This window comes from Hermetia illucens, chromosome 4 (genome assembly GCF_905115235.1).
Source record: "Hermetia illucens chromosome 4, iHerIll2.2.curated.20191125, whole genome shotgun sequence".
In the NCBI taxonomy this organism is placed as follows: Eukaryota; Metazoa; Arthropoda; class Insecta; order Diptera; family Stratiomyidae; genus Hermetia; species Hermetia illucens.
Window position 1 is genome coordinate 85,486,178 of NC_051852.1, and position 20,717 is coordinate 85,506,894.

The 20,717-nt window shown below is 39.9% G+C and overlaps 1 protein-coding gene across 5 annotated transcripts in view; it reads left to right on the top strand.

Annotated features, from left to right (window-relative positions):
* The window catches only part of LOC119653542 (A disintegrin and metalloproteinase with thrombospondin motifs 1), a 414,702-nt gene that overhangs the window by 359,175 nt on the left and 34,810 nt on the right, over positions 1–20,717 (top strand). For all 5 annotated transcript variants that reach the window (XM_038058225.1, XM_038058222.1, XM_038058226.1 and 2 more), the window contains exons 6-7: positions 3,583–3,833; positions 4,128–4,232. In XM_038058225.1, coding sequence (XP_037914153.1) covers positions 3,583–3,833; positions 4,128–4,232 — 356 coding nt within the window. The remainder of the gene's footprint in view (positions 1–3,582; positions 3,834–4,127; positions 4,233–20,717) is intronic.

Below are 20,717 nucleotides of genomic sequence, written 5' to 3' on the forward strand. Positions count from 1 at the left end.
TACCCTCATCCATTCGGATTAGGTGACCTACAACCTGTTGAGCGGGATTTTATCCACAACCAGACGGCCGTGATATCACTCATAGATTTCTTCGTTATATAGACAACGGAATCATCATCATGTAAGGGGCCAAAAATTCTTCGGAGGATGCTTCTCTCTCTCAAACTTATAATCTCCTATCTTCATTGTTTCTCGCTTGACCAGTGCGACTCGCTGTTGTTCGTTCTTTGATCTTTGGCGCTGACGTTGCCACCATGGACTTCGTCTTTCCCTCATTAATGTGCAGCCAAAGATCTCGCGCCGCCTACTCGATCTGAACGTAGGTAGACTGTACATCTCGGGTTGTTCTCCCCGTAAGTAAACTTGAAGATGATGGTGCTGCTCGTATTTACATCTGCATCATGAATCACTTTCGCCAGAGTAAAGAGGGCGCACGATAGGACATCCCCTTGTCTTGTTGATTTTGAATGGTCTCCAGAGTGATCTTTCTGCTTTTATCTGGCCTCGCACATTTGGTATCAATTTCTTCGGGATACCGGATTCTCTCATAGCCGTGTACAATTTTACCCTGGCGATGTTGTCACAGGCCTCGCCTCCATATTTTACCAATTCGGCTGTAAATCCATCGGCTCCTGGCGACTTATGGTTTTTAAGCTGGGGGATTGGATGGACTGTTTCTTCTATGCCAGGGGCAGCATTTGTCCGTCGTCTTCAGTTGGCGGGACCTCCAACTCGCCAATATTCATCAAAGCACTCAACCCATCACTCCAATATACCTCTTTGTCTCGGCAGGATGAGCATCAAGGTGTATAGGGCTTCATCCTGCTGACTTATTGGTAAAACTTCCGCGCCTGGTACGGTTGCTCTCTGTACTTTTCGAGTTCTTAGACTTGTTGGTTCTCACAGACTTCCTTTTTCCGTCTGTGAAGTCGCTTCTCCGCTCGAAGAAGTTCGTGATAAGACTCTGTGCGTGCCCGTGTTCTTTGAGAACGCAACATTACTTGGTATGCAGCATTCTTCCATTCGGTTGGCAGCTTACATTCATCGTCGAACCAGCCGTTCCGACTTTTCTTGCGACTGGGGTCAACTATATTTGTAGCCGTATCAATGATAACGTTCTGCAAGTGATTGTGAAGATCATTTGTTGATGCTTCATCTCCAGGATCTCTATTGATTGCGGTTATTGCAGCATCCATTTCGCCCTTATAAGTATTGCGGAGGGCTATGTTGTGAATGGCTTCAGTATTCACTCTCACCTGATTGTCAGAGGGGATTCTGCGTGGTATTGTAATTCGAACCCGGAACACCATGCCAACGAGATAGTGATCTGAGTCTATATTGGCCCCCTATATGTGCTTACATTCATCAAGGTCGAGAGGTGACGGCGTTGAAAGTGGTCCCGTCTGGAGAGCCCCACGTTTATGGACCACTTTCCGCGCAAACCAGGAACTTCCAACAACCATTTCCTGCGATTCCGCTAACACAATAATCCGCAGTCCGTTATCATAGGTATTGCTACGTTAACCATGGGATCCGTCGTGTTGTCTGAATACGGGCTGCGTCTCTACTTGACTACTGAAATCTCCAAGTATGATTTCGATATCGTACTTGGGACAGGCTTCGCTCTGCAACTATATCGTAGAAGATATCCTTCTCCGACTTTGCAGTCTCCTCTGTAAGGAGATGAACGTTTATGAGGCGTATATTTCTAAATTTGCCTCGCAAGAGCAGAGGGCATAGCCTTTCACTTATATTTTCAAAGCCGATAACAGCAGGTTTCATTTTTTGGCTGGCTAAGAAACCTAATCCGAGCACATGGTTTACTGGATGGCCGCTATAATATTTGCTGTAGGGGCTCTTCTCCAGGAAACCAGTTCCGGTCCAGCGCATCTCTTGCAACGCTGTTACATTAGCCTTATATTGGGACAGGGTATCGGCTAGCTGCTCAGCAGCATTCAGTCTGTGCAGGGAGCGCAAGTTCAATGAAGAAAATCGCAAATCGTTATTCCGTTTGTCGTTTTAGAATCCATCCTGTCCGAGGCTCCTTCCGTGGCTTCGTAAATCCAGTTTTCCATGTAGGGTTGTCAGTCCTACACAACCCCAAACCTGGAGTACCACCTGGTAAAATTTAATTGTTGTTAACGCAAACTTAATTGGCGCATACATATGCATACATATATCTGTCTCGAGTAATTAATTCATACTGATATACAAATATCTAAAAACAGCTAAAAGAGGAAAACTAAAATGTCCTCATCGACACCACCGTTCATATAACCTCATTTTATATGTTGATGATGTCATATACGTATCGGAATGCAATAAATTCACGTAAAACGCTAAACTTTGATCTTCTATAAGTTTGTTAATTGTAGTTGAATGTTATTCAAATTTTCCAAAGTTGTACTTCTTGTATGAAGGTGGGTCCCAGGCAAATTTCTAAAATATTGCAACATGCTACTATTATTTGAGCAGATAAGGAATGGAAGGCTTAGATTTCGTATAGATGCATCATTGTGAATTTTTTTCAGATTTTTCGATTGGAAGGTTCTGAGAACCTGTTTCAATTTTTGGGCACACATGTTGTGCCCTCACTCCCCTATGTTTCCCCGAGTACCAGAAATAAAATCAGTTTCGAAAAGTACTAATTGAACCCTTTCATTTGATACTCCACACGACCATATTCTGTAAAAAACAAAATTTACACCCCCTCGCATGTCTGGACAGCCCACCCTCAAACTCAACACATAATGGCGCCACTTGTTATATGTAAACGGGTTAAAAGACCACACCTTTTCAAATTTCGTGCTAATTGGTTTAACCATTTCCGAGTAAATCGGGTGTGGCAGACAGACAAACAGGCATTGAGTCGATTTTAATAAGGTTTTATTTGACATAAAACCTTAAAAATGAGCATCCTTCTCTTCCATGTATATCCACATATATGTAAACACGATTTTAGGGATAAAGCAAAATCATTCAATTTACCCGAGTGTAATTATGCGGTGTTTCCAACGATTAACTATTTGAAATAATAAAAAAACGTGTTGTTTTTTTTTTCGCTGGTGTAGATATTTATTCTTGCAAATACCGATATTTTGGAGACTTGTTAGCACTGATGAAGGGAACAAGTGGTTACCGAAATATCGGAATTTGCAAGAATAAATGTCTACACCGACGAAAAAGAAACAAGTTTTTTTTTATTATTTCAAATTCAGTTTGCTACTACGAGTATGTCGCTACATATTTCTCTTTTTGCCACCAAATTTCGCGACAATCAATTTGATTCAATCAATCAATTTTAACCCACACAAATTGGCATATCAACGAACAGAAAATTAATCGACAATGATAAACTTTTGTTCTGCCGAAATCTTAAGATACCCTTCCTATCTACAAGTGCCAAGAATGAAATGTCAGCGACCTCAGTTCATATACATAGCATTAGTTTCCAACCTTCCCGACTCAATTCCCCATCAGTTCATCGAGTTATTTTTCAACTTCATTCATCAAAACTTCACGTCTATAATATTAATTAGTTTTGGTATTATAATAATGAATTAATATTCCTTCCCTGAATAGCATTCATGGAACCAGATCGTTTGGAGAAGCGTTATCGCGAGCGAAGATCAGCGACCGCGACACAACAAGAAGAGGAGCAACTCACGTCGTCATTGACCGACGACTACGATCAAGACGATGACAAGGGCACAACACCATTGAAGAGGAAGGAGAGGAGGTCAAAACGTGAAGCCCCGTATATCATCTACCCGGAAATATTGGTGATAGTTGATTATGATGGCTACAGACTTCATGGCGGTGATAATCTTCAGGTGGGCTTTCTTCCTATTTCAATGAAAAATTTTCTTGTACAGATACCAGAGCGCATAATGTAGATGTTAAAATTGAAAAGACTGCAGCCTATCTCAGCTTATATGAAAACCATTATGCTCGCAGTGTTGTGGTTACCTCTATGAAAAATGTCCACATCTCTTTTCATTTTTCATTAGCTATCATATGTAGGGACCTTATATGAAGTACATTTTAAAACTGATTTATGACGACTAGAAGTAGTAAATGATGTTCTTTGCGCTGGAAGATTTATGATGTCAATGCTTCTTTTACAGGTGAAAAGATACTTTGTTTCATTTTGGAATGGAGTTGATCTCAGGTACAGGTTGCTGAAAGGGCCGAGGATACGAATAAGTATAGCTGGTATCATTATCTCAAGAGTAAGTATTTGATCTCTTTGGCTTCGTAATAAAAATCAAATGTTTTATGCATGCATACGATTTGCTAATTCATATATATCTGAATTCGAAGTTAATAGCATTGAATCATAAATATTCGGGTCTTTCAGTTTCTTTCTCTACGGTTCTCCGAATCTTTAAAAAATGTTCATGAAATCCGCTGCAAGTTTACCCTTACTTAACTTATGAAGCCATGAATACATTTGTCCTATATGAATTTTAAAATTTCTGGAGTCGCTACTAAGACGGAGTTGTTGAATAAAGCCATTAAATTGGTACCAAATTGGTACCGCTAATTGTTGAGATAACAATTGCTAGCTGGTCATGTCCTGATAATCCAAATAATTGGAAAGCCCTTTTATTTGCTAATGTTTATTCTTGTGTTGATTAATGCACCTCTTACATTCATACCATATGTGAGACTCTCTTGTCATGTAAAGCTTACTTAGCGCATTCAACTGCAATCCTCGCAATATTTCAAAATTTACTATATTTATTTCAACCACATTCTTTTTCATGGAATTCAATGCCTACCCACATTTCTGTTGCCCTCCGGTTTCCAATTTACGATCTCCCTCGCTCTGTTCCATATTGAGTCTGTATGTAGAGTGTACCCAATCCAACGCCAGAAGCATCTTCCAATTTTAACCGCTATCGGTTCTACTTTTGAGCCTTCTCATATCTCCTGATTTATCATTCCCCTTGACCGAAGTATGCCGCCTAAAATGCCTAAGCAATTTTGGCAAATGATCTTATTTTATGTATAATGACCGTCTTACTGACTAATGTTTCACTACTGTACTGCAAGGTTGTCTTGACATAGGAGTGAAACAATCAAAGTTTCGTTTCCTTCTAATTTACCAAGTGCCATCACACATAAATACCTTCAATCCAATTTTAACGTAAGGTAAGGTGTACAATAAAACCTTATTAAAATGAGTTTTACTGTCTGTCGGTCTGTCCGTCTTTTTTGTTTTGTCTGGAGGAAATCCGTCACAGATACGAATCAGGAATCTTGGACACGCATGCCGGACTCCCACCGACTAAAACCTCCCATATTTCCTCCAAACTCTCCCCGCGGGACCACCGTTCTGGTATTGCTTCGCGGGGCTGTTTAGTTTTTAGTTGTTCCCTCTAAATGAGCTGCTACCCCTTTCCGTGGCGTTACTTGCAGTAGCTTCCCTTCTATGCCTCCACTACGCTTCTGCTTCTTTTAGCTGCTGGTGGATGCGTTTCACCCTTGCAACTACCGCGTCCCATGCTGTATTGGATTGCACCATGTAGGTTACCAGAATTTCCACCCTTGTATTTGGCTCTGTTTCAATGTCCTCCTTGAGCTTTTGAATCTTGGGCAGGCGAAGAAAACGTGTTCTGCATCTTCGGTAGGAGCTTCACATGAAAGACAATCGGGCGATTCACCGAGACTGGTCATATATAGAAGTAATTCCTGTACCCACCGTGTCCTGTTAAGAATTGAGTTAGATCGTATCTCGTCTCACCGTGGTTCTGCATATTACACATCCTTATATTTGGGATAAGCCTGTGTGCATACCGGCCATTTTTCGCCTGGTCCCGTGCTGCTTGTCATGCAGCCAATGACGTCATCGGCTCAATTTGCTTGTTTACGCTCGCTTCCTGATTCTCGTACAAACGGCTTGCCACATCGGCTAAAATATCCACAGGTATCATCCCTGCAATCACGCATGCTGCCTCATAAGGTGTTGTTCGGTAGGCGCAAAATGTTCGAAGAGCGCTTAGCCGATATACAGCTTGAAGTTGTCTGCGATGTTTTCCGAATTTTATCGTCGACGCCCACAATGGTGCTACGTATAAAAGGACAGAGCTGACGACTCGCGATAAAAATAATCGTCGGCTGTGTTTCGAGTCTGTCTGTCACGCTCATTTTTTTCGGAAACGGTTACAGCGATTGACACCAAATTTATTGGAAAGTTGGGAACTGTGAACTCTCACGCATACAGTGAGTAATATCATTCTACGTCGGGGGAAACTAACCAAAGGAAAAATCTGAAAAAAATCAGGAAGCTGCCCAGACTCCGAAATACCCTCCGCACCGATATCTGTTCAAATAAAGTTAATAATAGTATGTTACTATAATTTTTTGTAAATGACTGCAAAAGCCCCCTTAAGTTAGAACCATGCAGCAATGTAGGCAATAACATAGAGCATGATCCAAAGTTATAATAACTCAAAGTTGTCGCTTCTTTACAAATTCAAGACTTTGAATGTCAATTTCACTTGAAGGACGAAGGCGAGTCTCCCGCGCCTAAAAACGGAACAAATTGTACCAACTGGTCCTCTAGGTTGGAGTTGGATGAGGCTGACAACCCTACACGGAAAATAACTTGTTACGAAGCCACAACAGGAGTCTCGGACTGGACGAATAACACAACGACGAACGCAATAACGATTTGCGCATTTTCTCATGGAATGTGCTCTCGCTGTACAGAGATGGAGCTGCCAAGCAGCTAGCCGATACCCTATCCCAATATAGGGCTGACGTAACAGCATTGCAGGAGAAGCGTTGGACACGGACCGGTTTCCTGGAGAAGAGTCGCTACACCATATAATATAGCGGTCATCCAGTAAACCATGTGCTCGGAGTAGGTTTCTTAGTCAGCAAAAAAATGAAAAATGCTGTTATCGGCTTTGAAAACATAAACGAACGGCTATGCACTCTACGCTTGCGAGGCAAGTTCAGAAATATAAGCCTCATTCACGTTCATGCCCCTACAGAGGAGACTGCAGAGTCGAGGAAGGATACCTTCTACGAGGCAGTAGAACGAACCTTCGAAGCCTGTCCCAGATATGATATTAAAATCATACTTGGGGATTTTAACAGCCAAGTAGGGAAGGAGCCCGTATTCAGGCGATACGTTGGCTCCCATAGCTTACACGAAAAAACAAATGATAACGGACTGCGGATTATTCAATTAGCAGGGTCACACGAAATGGTTGTTGGAAGTACCTAGTTTGCGCGGAAAGCGGTCCACAAACATACGTGGGCCTCTCCAGACGGGACCACTTTCAACCAAATTGACCACGTGTTGATCGAACGCCGCCACCTCTCAGCCTTCATGAATGTCAGAACATATAAGGGGGCCAATATAGACTCGGATCACTATCTCGTTGGCATGGTGCTCCGAGCTCGAATAACAATACCACCTAGAATCCCCTCTGACAATCAGGTGCGAGTGAACACTGGAGCCATCCACAACACATATAAGAGGGAAATGGATGCCGCAACAGGAGATGAAGCATCGACAAAAGATCTTCACAATCACCTGAAGAACGTTATCATGGACACGGCCACAAACATACTTGGCCCCAGCCGCAAAAGGAGTCGGAACGGCTGGTTTGACGATGAATGTAAGCTAGCAACGGAACGGAAAAATGCCGCATACCGAGTAATGTTCCATTCTTAAAGAACGCGGGCACGCGCAGAGATTTATCACAAACTCCGTCCAGCGGAGAAGCAACTTCACAAACGGAAAAAGGAAGTGTGGGAGAACCACCAAGTCTGTCAACTAGAAAAGTACAGGGAGCAACGGCACCAGGCGCGGAAGTTTTACCAACAAGTCAGCAGGATGAAGCCTTATACACCTCGATGCTCATCCTGCCGAGACAAAGAGGGAAATCTGATTTCCGACAGGATGGGCATATTAGAGCGGTGGGTTGAGTACTTTAATGAATTATTGAACAACCAAAACATCGGCGAGTTGGAGGTCCCGCCAACTGAAGCCGACGGATAAATGCTGCCACCACCATACATAGAAAAAACAGCCCGTGCAATTCATCGGCTTAAAAACCATAAATCATCAGGAGCCGATGGAATTGCAGCCAAATTGGTGGTTCATCGACTGATACTCAAGCTGTGGGACAGTGAATCAATGCCTGACGACTGGCAATGAGACGTTATCTGACTCATAGATAAAAAGGGAGATATCACACAGTGCAGCAATTATAGGAATATCACGTTGCTGAGTACTATCTATAAGATATTCCTTGCTATCTTGCTATGTCAGATAGCTCCATACGTTCAGAACATCATTGACCCATTCAAAGAGGTTTCGCTCCAGGTAAACCAGCAACGGACCGCTGCGGCAAACGATGGAAATACTGTTGGAATATGGACATAAGTTGCACTATCTTTTCATCAACTTTAAAGCCGCCTATGATAGCATAGCCAGGGTAAAATTGTACACGGCAATGAGAGAGTTCGGTATCTCGATAAAATTGATAAGACTGACTAAGCTGACTCTGACCAATGTGCGAGGCCAAATAAAAGCAGCACGATCATTCTCGAGACCATTCGACATCAACAACGCTCTACGACTAGGGGATGCCCTATCATGCGTTCTCTTTAACCTGGCTCTGGAGAAAGTGATCTGTGATGCTACGGTAATTGCGAGTGATACGATCCTCTTTAAGTACACCCAACTACTGACGATGTCGACATCATAGGAGGAACGACCCGAGGCGTACAAACTGCCTTCATCCAGATCGACAAAATGTATGGTAGTAACGTCAGCACCGAAAGCCAACAACATCAAACCGGACTGGTCAAACGAGAAGAATAAAGATAAGAGACTACATCTTTGAGACCGTTGATAATTTCTCCTATCTAGGGTCGAAAATCACAACCGCGAACAGCGGTTGTTGACGCGGTTGTTAACAGCCAACAGAGCCTATTTCAGCTTACAAAAACTGTTCCACTCGAAACGTCTCACCATAGGGTCAAAGCTCTTATTGTACAAGACGATGACCTTGCCAGCCCTCATGTATTCCTCGGAGACTTGGGTTCTTATCAAGAAAAATTGCGAACTCTTGGCCGCGTTCGAGAGAAGAATCCTCCCAACAATTTTTGGCCGCCTACTTGAAGATGAACGATTACGTAGCCTATATACATAACGACGAAATCTGTGAGCAATACCATGACCGTCAGGTTGTGGATGATCCAGCTCGGAAAGCTTATAAGGGCAATATCTATGGTAGAAAAAGAAGACGAGGCAGACCCTGCCTATGATGGAGTGATGGTGTAAGTCAGGACGCCAGACAGTTTTCAGGGATATCGAACTGGTGGACCTCGGCGCAAAACCGGTATGTCTGGAATTCCTTATTAAGGCAGGCCTAGACTGAATACCGGTTGTTGCGCCGTTGATGATGACGATAATCCTACCAAGTTTGGTGAAAATCACTAATAAAATTCAAGACTTTGAATGTCAGTATCAAACGAAGGTGGATATTCTCACTTACATTTAATATATGCATATATTACGTGCTGGGTACTCGTGAGACAAATGTCCAGTCAAATGTTCTTACAAGAGAAATATACAAAATTTTCCATACCTGAGGCGTCCCGCTTCCGGCTTCCCGACTTGTCTACGTTGATATTGCCAGTTGTAGCAATATTGTTGCTCTTGAATTGAATTGATTTACATTTTCTATTAAGATACTCGTTGCTTGTATAAATCCTAATTCATTTAAACTTGGCTTTTTGCGCATACATTGTGAACGATTCTGTCTTACTGTCATGTGTGTGCGAAAGCGGCACAATGACAACATATTGTAAAACCTCCAATTAACTGAGTTTATTTGAATCCATCCTCTCGGTCCAATTCAGTTATATTGAACAGAATTCAAGAAACGGGCATACTTGTTTGATGCCTACGTCTGTGATCTGAAGGACCTATGTCAATAATCTGAAGGATTTGTTCAAGTATCATTATGGAGAACAACTAAATCTACAATGGACTTCATGAACAAACTTTTTCGCCAACGATAAAAATCTCGAGTGTTCAGTCGAAGAAAGTTTGCGTGAAAGATTAGATGGAAACATAGTTAGTTGCTAAACTCTCAGTGACTCTATATTTCCAGCCTGCTATATCACATAATGCTAAAAATCAGAGTATCTGGAAGGATACCAACCGGTAAGGGGGCTCTTTTCTATTCAAATACATAATTGGATCTACAGAAAACGTAAACATTATAACATACCATACACAAAACGAAATAACTTTTCTTATGCTTAGAGTCCAAAGCTAAATGTTCAGGCTTTAAGATGATATATTATCGACACTAAGTGTATCATAAATGCATTATAAATTTAAATCTTATCCCGATTACAAAAATAAGTTACTTATTCCTAGTCACTTCCCTATTGCCTGATGATAGGAATTTTACCGCCTTTAAAACCCAGTAGTCAGGTACGATCAATAATGAGATCCGCATCCTTCTTAAAATTATGGGGGTGCTTCAAAATTTCTAGGACCTCAAGGATCTCTCGTTGTTGGAATCGTTTTACCAACAATGGAAGTATTCATTCACTCAAGTAAAATTATTTTATACTAAAATTGTCAATTACTTGCGCATACGGGGTAATTTAAGCTGAACGGAAAATCCCGCCTTTATAAAATCACGAAATTTAAGAGTTGTTGGAAGAAGTTTATACTTAAATGTGGGAACATTTCATCTTAATTTTAGCATTTTAATTGATGGTAAAGCCGATTCAAAAAATATTGGCAAACGTATAAATTAGGATAATAAACAAAAAGACAACTTCTCCCAAAACATTTTCTCTATCTGTTCAATTGCAAACTTCTGAAGGCAGCTTCTAAGGCCACCAGGCTTAATAATCCACGAGAAACTTGTGTGTGAAGCAGTACGCCGTCGTGAATGCAAAATTTCTTACACAAGAAAATCACAAAACCGTTCAAATCTGAAGCATTTAGCCTTCAAGATATTACCAACTTACCAATCGCTGCTACACAATATAGATACATATATACTATAATGTATAATAACTTTGTAGCATACTTAAGAGGATCATCCCGCCTTTCCAGCAAATATCAAAACTGATACTGGCTTCAAAAAGCACTAATCGGGACCTTTCATGTGATACCCAACATAACTATATTCAGTGGAAAAAAATTTGCACCACCCTTTTTCATGTATGAGAACCTCCCTCCCCCTTAAACTCAACGTAAAAAAATATACCTTTATGCATGTATGGTCATTCACAGTTCCCGCCTTCTCACCAAATTTTCTGTCAATCGTCAAAAGTGCGTGTGACAGGCAGACAGACAGACAAACAGACAGGCATTGAACCAATTTTAATTAATTCAATTTAATGTGTAAAAAAACTTGAAAAACGGCTCTGCGAATCGGAATTATCTTAGCTTGCGAACCGTGGATTAAGTCGGGAAATTTGGTTGGGTAGATTTTGAACTATGGTGGCACCCGATTCCCAACATACATTTTCGAGAAAAACGCATTTAAAAATTAAAATGCGATTATTAACAATAAAATTATAACTAACCATTAATCTGCTACACCTGGTCCATAAACCTTAGATTTATTACAAAAAAAGACATGTAAAGCCTTGGATTCGATTCACGTTTTTTAACGAAGTCATTCAAATGTGGTTCGAATCGGTAAATTCACGCTTCATTACGACAATCGACATAAACCTGACATATGACATTTTACCTGTTTAACACCGTCATTTCCGAACGGCTCAAAATACAGAAAAATCAATTTGCCCAAATATTCTACACTATATCTGAATACAATTGATCGAAAAAAAAATCGATTTATCAGATCCGAACACGTGGAATGGCCACTTTAATGATATCCATACGCTAAGCACTTTGTAGTAGTAATAGTATAGATCAAATACAATATTTCGGAACCTATCGGTAACCTCTATCATTCAGGGTCCCAGGAAGAGGTTCATTCTGTTCTTTAGTTCCTTCTGTCACGAAAGATTCATTGGTTCAGCCTTTCAAATAATTTTTGAACCTTTCATTTGTCTATCCTTCGATCTATCAATCCGTCAGTTTCACATGAAATTTATTTGCAAATTGTTGCAGTTCTATTAAAGTATGGAGAATAGCCAATTTAAGGGAACTTCTTTGTATGTGCACGAGAAATGTGGGGTCCCAATTAAGAATTATTCGACGGTGTGATAGCCGAAGTACATGAGCATCAACCTCTTGATCTCATGACCAGGAATGAATGTTTATGTTTGCCTTTGTGCTTTTCCTGCTGCTATAATTCAACTGCATGCATACCATCGACTGTGATGGTAATGAAACTGAAAGAAATATATAATCGAGTAAGAACCTAATCCAATAGCTAGTTCCTCTTCATGAATAATTTGCATCAACATAAGATAAACCATATAAGACTAGACGCTTCGGTTATATAAAGGGTTTGTGTTCATATTGTGCGAGAAATTTCCTATACACATTTTTTCATTCGTACATAGCTAAAAATTCAAAATATTGGTTGATATATACGATTCCACCGTTCATATGAGTTCACTTTATCGGAACATGACGTCATACACGCCTTGAATTGCCATAAATTCATCTGCTATAACTGTGTTAATAATAGTCGTGCTTTTTCAAACTTTCTAGAATCGAATGATTTTAGTTAGATATGTTCCCATAAAAGAGTCGAAACAAGCGCTCGTTTGAAAGGGCCTATGTCACTTCATTCAAAACCGTGCCTCCATGGGCTGATTTAAACTCTTAGTCATTTATGTGACTAATTAAATCACCCTGTAGGATTGTAAATTTTTGGCATTATTTGCACGTGCTAAAATCTTCATGCATTATGGTGCGGATCCTATCATAATCGTATCTAAAGAAACCTCCTCCAAACAAAACCCGAAGTTCAACTCTTAAGTAAGAACTTCTAAGTTGCCGAAAATAAAGTCAAAAGGGGTTTGTTTTATGGCTCAAACCTTCCGAAAAACTATATTTTTTTCAAAAATGCCTTCTTTCTCGATAGCAAGTTCTATTATACTGCTTTTTCCGAAAATCTAAATGATGTGGAATAATCTTTTCCCCAGAACCATTGTGACGAAATAGTTTCCAAACCTATTTGGATACATTCGTCATCTCATCATGCGAGATTACTACTCCAATTTCTCCCGCAAATAACAGGTATACCTTCATTAATGAATGAAACATCTTCGTTTCCATTACCGCAAGACGCCATTCATTATCTTTTATGGTCGATCAACACTCAGAATTATAGAGAGCTACAGGACGGGCGGACGGACATTGCGGTAAATTTTAGATTTGAGACGTTCGTTTATACGTCGATCAGAAAATTGTAGAACGCCACTACATCCAATTTCATAGAATATAATTTATTGGTTGCAATAAATCGTTTATTTGGTTTGAGGAGCGACTGAAGTTGTTTGGACTTACATATTGAGGAGGTTAGAAAATGTAAATACCAGAAAGATATCTACCAAGAAATTATACACATAAAATTGTGAGAATCTTCTCTATACTCGTAAATTAATGCCATAGAAAATTAAAAGATAAGGTCAATCGTGTTTGTGTTTGTCTTCCTGCCTCTTATATTGTTTAGGTTTATCATTCGCGTCATTCGTATGTTGATAATTAGGACGACCAAAGTTTCAAAGTTGAATTACACCAGGACAACTCAGTGGGTCTTCCGTCGTCTCCAAACTTTAAATTCAATGTGACTATCTTTTGCCCTTCTGGAACATTGTTCTTCTAGCCTCTTCGCTAATTTCACACAAGCCTAACCTGTCATCCATGCCTAATGTCATGAGAAAAGAGTGCACAAAGCATTACTGGAGCAATTTCTTTTTTAAATACCAAATCCTTATCAAAATTTCAAGATATTTCCTACTTAAACATTTTTCTTCGCACAAATATCACAACGGATCTGCCATTCCCTTTTAAGCTTTTAAACTCACAAAACTAGTACAAGTTGAACATTCCATTTCTAGTATGTAAACTTTTACATCCCAACTTCGAAATCTTCATTTTATGCAATTATCCTATTACCAGTAAATAAATCTAAATCGCATGATATAACGTTACCACTGCACAACTTTTGTATTTTCAATTTTAAATTCTGAATGCAAATAGTTGCTATTTATGCGTCAAATGATGCGTTAATATCCGCATTCGCTTGTGCATCGCTAGGCACAAAATGAATTTGATACAAATCAAGATTAACCAGCATCAAATTTACATTTATTTACATAGCACAATAAATTTTGAATTAAGTACGTAAACATACAATTTTGCTCATGTAAAACGTAACAAATTACGATTTCGGAGCTAATTGGTTGCATCAAAACTTTCCTTTTCAACGCGTACAAACAGCAAACAGAGCACTTTTCAACTGCAAGGCTTAATTCAGTTTCCCTTTCTGTTCAAAATTAGACTGGCTTATGCAACATGAATGAAGAGCTAGTTTACTACATACGGTCTGACGGCTCATGCAATGGATAACATCAAGTTACACGATCTTTATAATATGTAATATGTATATGAGCATGACATGTCGTGTAAAAACACCGCTCAATTGTTAAGGTAGCAATTATAATTGTAAAATGTAATAATCTTTAGAAAACAGTAGCAAAATAGCAACAACGAGTGCAGCAATAATACATTCTTTGTTACCTGTGTCCATTAGACTACCTTACTTGCCTTTTTTGCGGGTCAGTTTTCATGAACGCCTTGTCGCACTTTTTTCTTCACGTGAACGGAACCATTTCAAACACAAAGATTGGCTTTTCACAGCTGGAAAGCATGATTTTCATTGTTTAATGAATTACCTAATAGTTATTTTGATAGAATGATTTGAATAGTGGAGTCCGGGATTGAAAATCATTATTTTATATTGTCATGGAGGAGAAAAATTAAGTTGTGTCAAGAACTCTTGGGAGTTCTCACTTTTTCATTTAGAACTGATATATGGAAATTTTTAATAAACCGGTGTTTATGGAAACATCGAGCTACTGTTCAACCTAGATTAACGCATGCACATGTAATAGCCCACTCATCTAGTGGTAATGGTTATGTTCGCAAATATTCTTAAGTTATGCTCGGGTATCTGCTTAGTGTAATGAATGATTCCGAATCTATCGAATTCCGAATTATCTAGCATTAGGCTCTGTTGGCAGCCAACAATCGTGCGCGGATTTCATCATCATAGCTGTTATCGACTGTGATTTTCGAGATAGGAGAGATTATCAACGATCTCAAGGTTGTAGTCTCCTATCTTTATTGTTCTTCGATGTGTCGTTTCTTTGTTCATGTATTCGGTTGTTGCACATGAAATGGCCGATTTGGTACTAAAATTTGAATCGACTGTAAAGCTTACAAAAATTTATTTAATTAAATAGGTTAAGGTTAATTAAATAGGTGCCAATCGATTCAAAAAACTTCTTCCAGCGAGATACAAGGGCATGTATGCCAATTTCATAGTCCAATTTTCGGGTGTTGATAAACTTGTCGAAGGCAATTTTGATGGTCTCTTCATTCGAAAATTATTTTTCGCCCAAAAAATGATCCAAATGCTTAAAAAAGTGGTAGTGGATTGGCGAAAGGTCCGGTGAATATGGTGGACGAGGCAGAGTCTCATATTGCAATTCGTTCAACTTTTGAACCGTTGTTCTGGATACATGAGGTCGTGCATTGTCGTGAAGGAGTATCACACCATCTCTGTTGACCAGTCTCGGCCGTTGACTACTCAATTTTTGGTGCATTTCCTCGAATTGAACACAGTATTTCTGTGCAGTTATCGTTTCTCCAGGTGCCAAAAAAAATAGTGGATAACTCCAGCTGTAGACCACCAAACAGTCACCATTACCTTCTTCGGATGGAGGTTCGGTTTCGGTGTATGCTTCGGTGGTTCATCAGCATTTAGCCATTGCGTTGATCGGCGACGATACTCGTATAATATCATCAAATGTCGCTATTTTGTGCAAAATGGGGTGGCTTCTGTTGCGGCAGAGTTAAGAACTGCAAAATTCCATTCGAAGCGCCATATTTGGCTCCGTAAGGGCATGCGGAACCTATTTGTCGAGCTATTCACCTTTCCAAGTTGTTACAAGTGCCGGAAAACTGTTGAATAGTGTACGCCCAGTTTCTCTGCAATGTCTCTCACAGACTGGCGTGTGTCGGATTCGACTAGCAAACGCAGCTCACCACCGCCGTGTGTTTCGTTCGCTTACCGTATCAGCTCCAAATGCGCTGTTAATGTTCCTGGTCGCCTGCGCTGCTTTATGACCGAATTTGAACTCATGCAGAAAAAGCATACGTTCTTGGCTCTTATCAATCCTTTTTTCCTTTTTATTCACTGTTATCACAACGGTGGTCAAAACTGAAATTACTCCTTGATCAAATGTAGGAGTATTTATACTTCATTATCCGACACCAACAAACTCAACTGGTGGTGGTTTGATACAGAAAAATCGCAACTAATCGCAACATGTGGAACAACGTAATACTTCGTCTCGATCTTGCGCCAAACGCCATCTGCTCGATCTGGATGAAGGCAGTTGTAGGTTGTTCTTCCCATAATCTCAATATCGTCAGCATAGCTGACATAGGACATAGGAGGAAGGGCCAGGTTAAAGAGCATCCTCTTTTCTTAGACCGTTCTTGATGTCGAATTGTCTCGAGATTAATTCTGCTGCTTTTATCTGGTCTCGCACATTGTCAGGGTCAGCCTAGTCAATTTTGCCAATTTCTATCGTGGCCGTGTACAGTTTTACCCTGGCTATGCTATCATAGGCGGCCCTGAAATCGGTGAAAATATGGTGCAACTGACGCCCATATTCCAGCAGTTTTTCCATCGCTGATTTATTGCTGCTATTTACCTGGAATGAGGCCTCTTTGGTATGGGCCAATGATGTTCTACTAAAATAGCGGAGAATATCTTATAGATGGTGCTCAGCAACGTAATACCTAGTCATAGTACATAGTAGATAGTAGCCATATTCCAACAGTTTTTCCATCATTTGCTACAGAGAGAAAATCTGATCTGTTGCTAATTTGCCTGGAGCAAAGCCTTTCAAGCATACATGATCAAATAATTGCAATTTTTTGTCCTCCTGCTTATAAATATACATATGTATATCGAAGAAGCACACAGACGTTAGTAAACGCGCGATCCGAGCTATCAATTAAATTTAGACATTTTGCAAATTTTCAGATCTTTGCCATGGGTCAACGGAGGAATTTTGAAACACCATTCTTCAATTTCATATACAGCATAACTTCCTTTTTTAAAATGCGCGCCACTCAGTTAGTTGATGTCATAGCGGAGCGCTAGTGCTCTCGTTCAAGAGGGGATACTGTAAAGTTTTGTCCCGACACAGTTCAGTGGCCATCATGCGTTAGAATAGTGAGGAACGTGCCTTTGCCGTTGAGGTTTACTTTTCAAGCGGATGTTCGGTGCATTTCGGAATCGCTTTAATTTAGCCCCGTTGGCTCCCGTCCCAGACCGCAAATCAATTGTTACATGGGTCACTACATTCAGACAAACTGCAAGTGCGACAAAAGGGAGAACTGGAGTCCCTGGGCCCGTTAGATCACCTGGGAACATTGAAGCAGTGTGAGCGTCAATGTTGCGATCGCCACGGCGTTCTGCCCGCAAACACCATCTGCCCTTGGACTATCCGATCGTTCTGTGAGAAGAATTCTTCGTGATGATTTTCATTTTCATCCCTATAAGATGGCCATAGTGCAGGAACTTTCAGAACGTGACTTCAATTCTCGGATGAACGCGTGTGAGCTTCTTCTTGATGTCGTTCCAGGGGGTGCTTTTGTTTTTTTTATCGATGAAGCCCATTTTCATTTGTGTGGGTCGGTTAACAAACAAAACATGCGCTACTGGGCTGACACCAACCCTCGAGAATTGCATCAGAAGCCTTTGCATTCACGCAAAGTCACAGTGTGGTGTGCAATTTCCTCAGCTGGAATTATTGGTCCCTGGTTTGTTGAGGAAAATGATGTTACAGTGACAGTGAATTCGGACCGGTATGTAAACATGCTACAGAATTTTTTTTCCCACGGCTAGAAAATTTGAATTTGGAGGACACTTGGTTCCAACAAGACGGTGCAACAGCACACACTTCAAGAGCATCGATGGCTGTTTTGAGGGAACACTTTCCAGAGCCCCTTATCTCAATTAGAGGCGATTTGGAATGGCCGGCACGCTCTCCCGATCTGTCCCCTTGTGATTTTTTTCTATGGGGTTTTTTGAAATCCCGTGTTTATGTGAACCGTTCAAGAACCCTACAAGATTTGAAGACCAACATCCAAGAAGAAATTGCCAACATAACACCTGCTATGCTAACAAGAGTCATGACAAACGCCAGAAATCGGTTTACGCAATGTATGGAGAATGAAGGACGTCACCTAACAGATTTGATCTTCAAAACAATGTAAATAAAAACTTTAGACATGTACCCACATTATAAAAAATAAATAAATATTTTCCGATGCATACAATAGTTTTTATTGAGTTTTGAAAAAAGGAAGTTATGCTGCCGCGTATAATATAATATAATATTAATCCGTAAGTATCAAGAAGATCAAGCCCGGAAAGTCTATAAGGGCAATATCTATAGTAGAAAAAGAAGACGACTCTGCCTGAGATGAAGCGATGGCGTAGGCCAGGACGCCAGACAGCTTTTAGGGATATCGAATTGGTGGAGGCAGGCCTAAACCGGATACCGGTTGTTGCGCCGTTGATGATGATGATGATGACCTACTTCGGGAAGTACTAATCGTGATCTTTCATTAGATACCCCAGACTACTTGTACGAAAACTCCGGAAATTTTATAGATTGAATTCGCACTAACTGCAAATTTTGAAGAAATGTATACATTCTAATAGACATAACAATCATATGTTATAATTTCCTAAATATTTCATGAAATTTCTATGGTGACCCGTTTCTCACCTACAATCATAAAGGTGCTTAGTATCACACGGAAGTGTTACACGATTATACCTAAAAGAATAGAAGAGAATGTCACGATTGCTACTAGCCATTTGTCATGACTTCAGTATGACTGCTATCAACAATATCTTACATCAAAATAATTGCAATACACATATTGCCAATAATAACAGGATGACTAATTCAAATTCAAGCCAACTAGCAACAATGACTGAGCGGCTAATAAGATTCGTTCTATAAAATTGAACAACGCAATGAAGTGCAAGTGCAACAATTGTAGGGGTTTTTTCCTATTACCTGTTAATTTTACGTTGTTCATTTGACAATGAGGATAATTTATACAATTCGTTCCACATTTTGGCACACCTTTCAAAACGGAAGCATTAAATAGAATATCATTCAGCGGTCTTGAACGACAATGAAAGTTAAGGAAAACTGCATACAAATTAGTGATAAAAAAATTTGAAATGAAAATGTGCAAATAAATTAGATATATATAAATTAAAATAAACTTCTACCAGAGCTTCCTAACGGCGATTATTCAACGTTCATTATCTAAGTATGATAATATATTTAAGTATAATGATGATGATATGTTTTTAGGTGCTCGATGGTATGAAAGGACAAATTAATTGAAATTTAATATATTAGAGAACCCGTACTGCGTGTGGCTCATACAAAAATCTCATAGCCTTCAAATGAATACTTTTCTAATTTTCAATCTTTTTCGAAGAATCCCCAAAAGCAAACACAAATTTCTCAATTGAGATTATAATTATAAGCGATGATAGAATTGACATTAGCGAAAATAGTTAATTTTTCCTGAAAAATGATACCAACACCGGCGCTTATGGAGTTTAAACATGTTATTTCCAATTCTTTTGGAATTTTACCAGCTTCACCCAAAGTTCCTACAGGGTCCCGATTTATTCCATGAACCCGTTCTGTTGAAAGTCTTGAAATCATTGACAACCTGCATTGTTCCTTTTATTCACAACCTGTCCTGATGACAGGTGGAAATCCAAGGTAAACTGTTTGAATATGGGAGATATTCATTCAAATGAACGAACCATTGTTCTGCACAAAATAATGCCGCAATTTGTGGCAACTATTCGGTCAGTATGCAAAGTACCATTCTTGTTATTAACAAAACGAAAATGTTCGATATCCTTTGTGCGTTGCCGTCGGCTTGTCGATACAGATATTTTTTGCATCATATTTATCATAAAGATCTTTTTAATGGGTCGCACCGGTAATAGCGATTTACCAATTGGCCAGCATTTTATCGACGAAAAACTTATGCCTTCCATGGTCATTCCATTAATTCGCAGCACCGGTGGCAATCAAAATCCAATTTCAAGGTGCTAAGGTTTCACAGGGTAGGATTAGTCACAGGGCAGGCAGTCAGTGACGTTTTTTGAGAATATAGCCGAAAGACGAGATAATCGTTTAATAAACCATGTGTTGGCCAGTACAGGATCATGAGTATCTGCAAAATCGATAATAAGCTCGCCACTCCCTTTACGTGTTCTCTTGCCTTTGCCTCGTGGCCATTAAAATCACCTGCATTGACGTTGTAATCGTCAGCAGGCGCATTACAGTCTTTATGTCGAATAGTTGTCAGAAGATATTTTTCTCAGCACGCCGTCGACCTGTCTATGATACGGATGTGGTGAAATAATTAATCAATCGTCAGC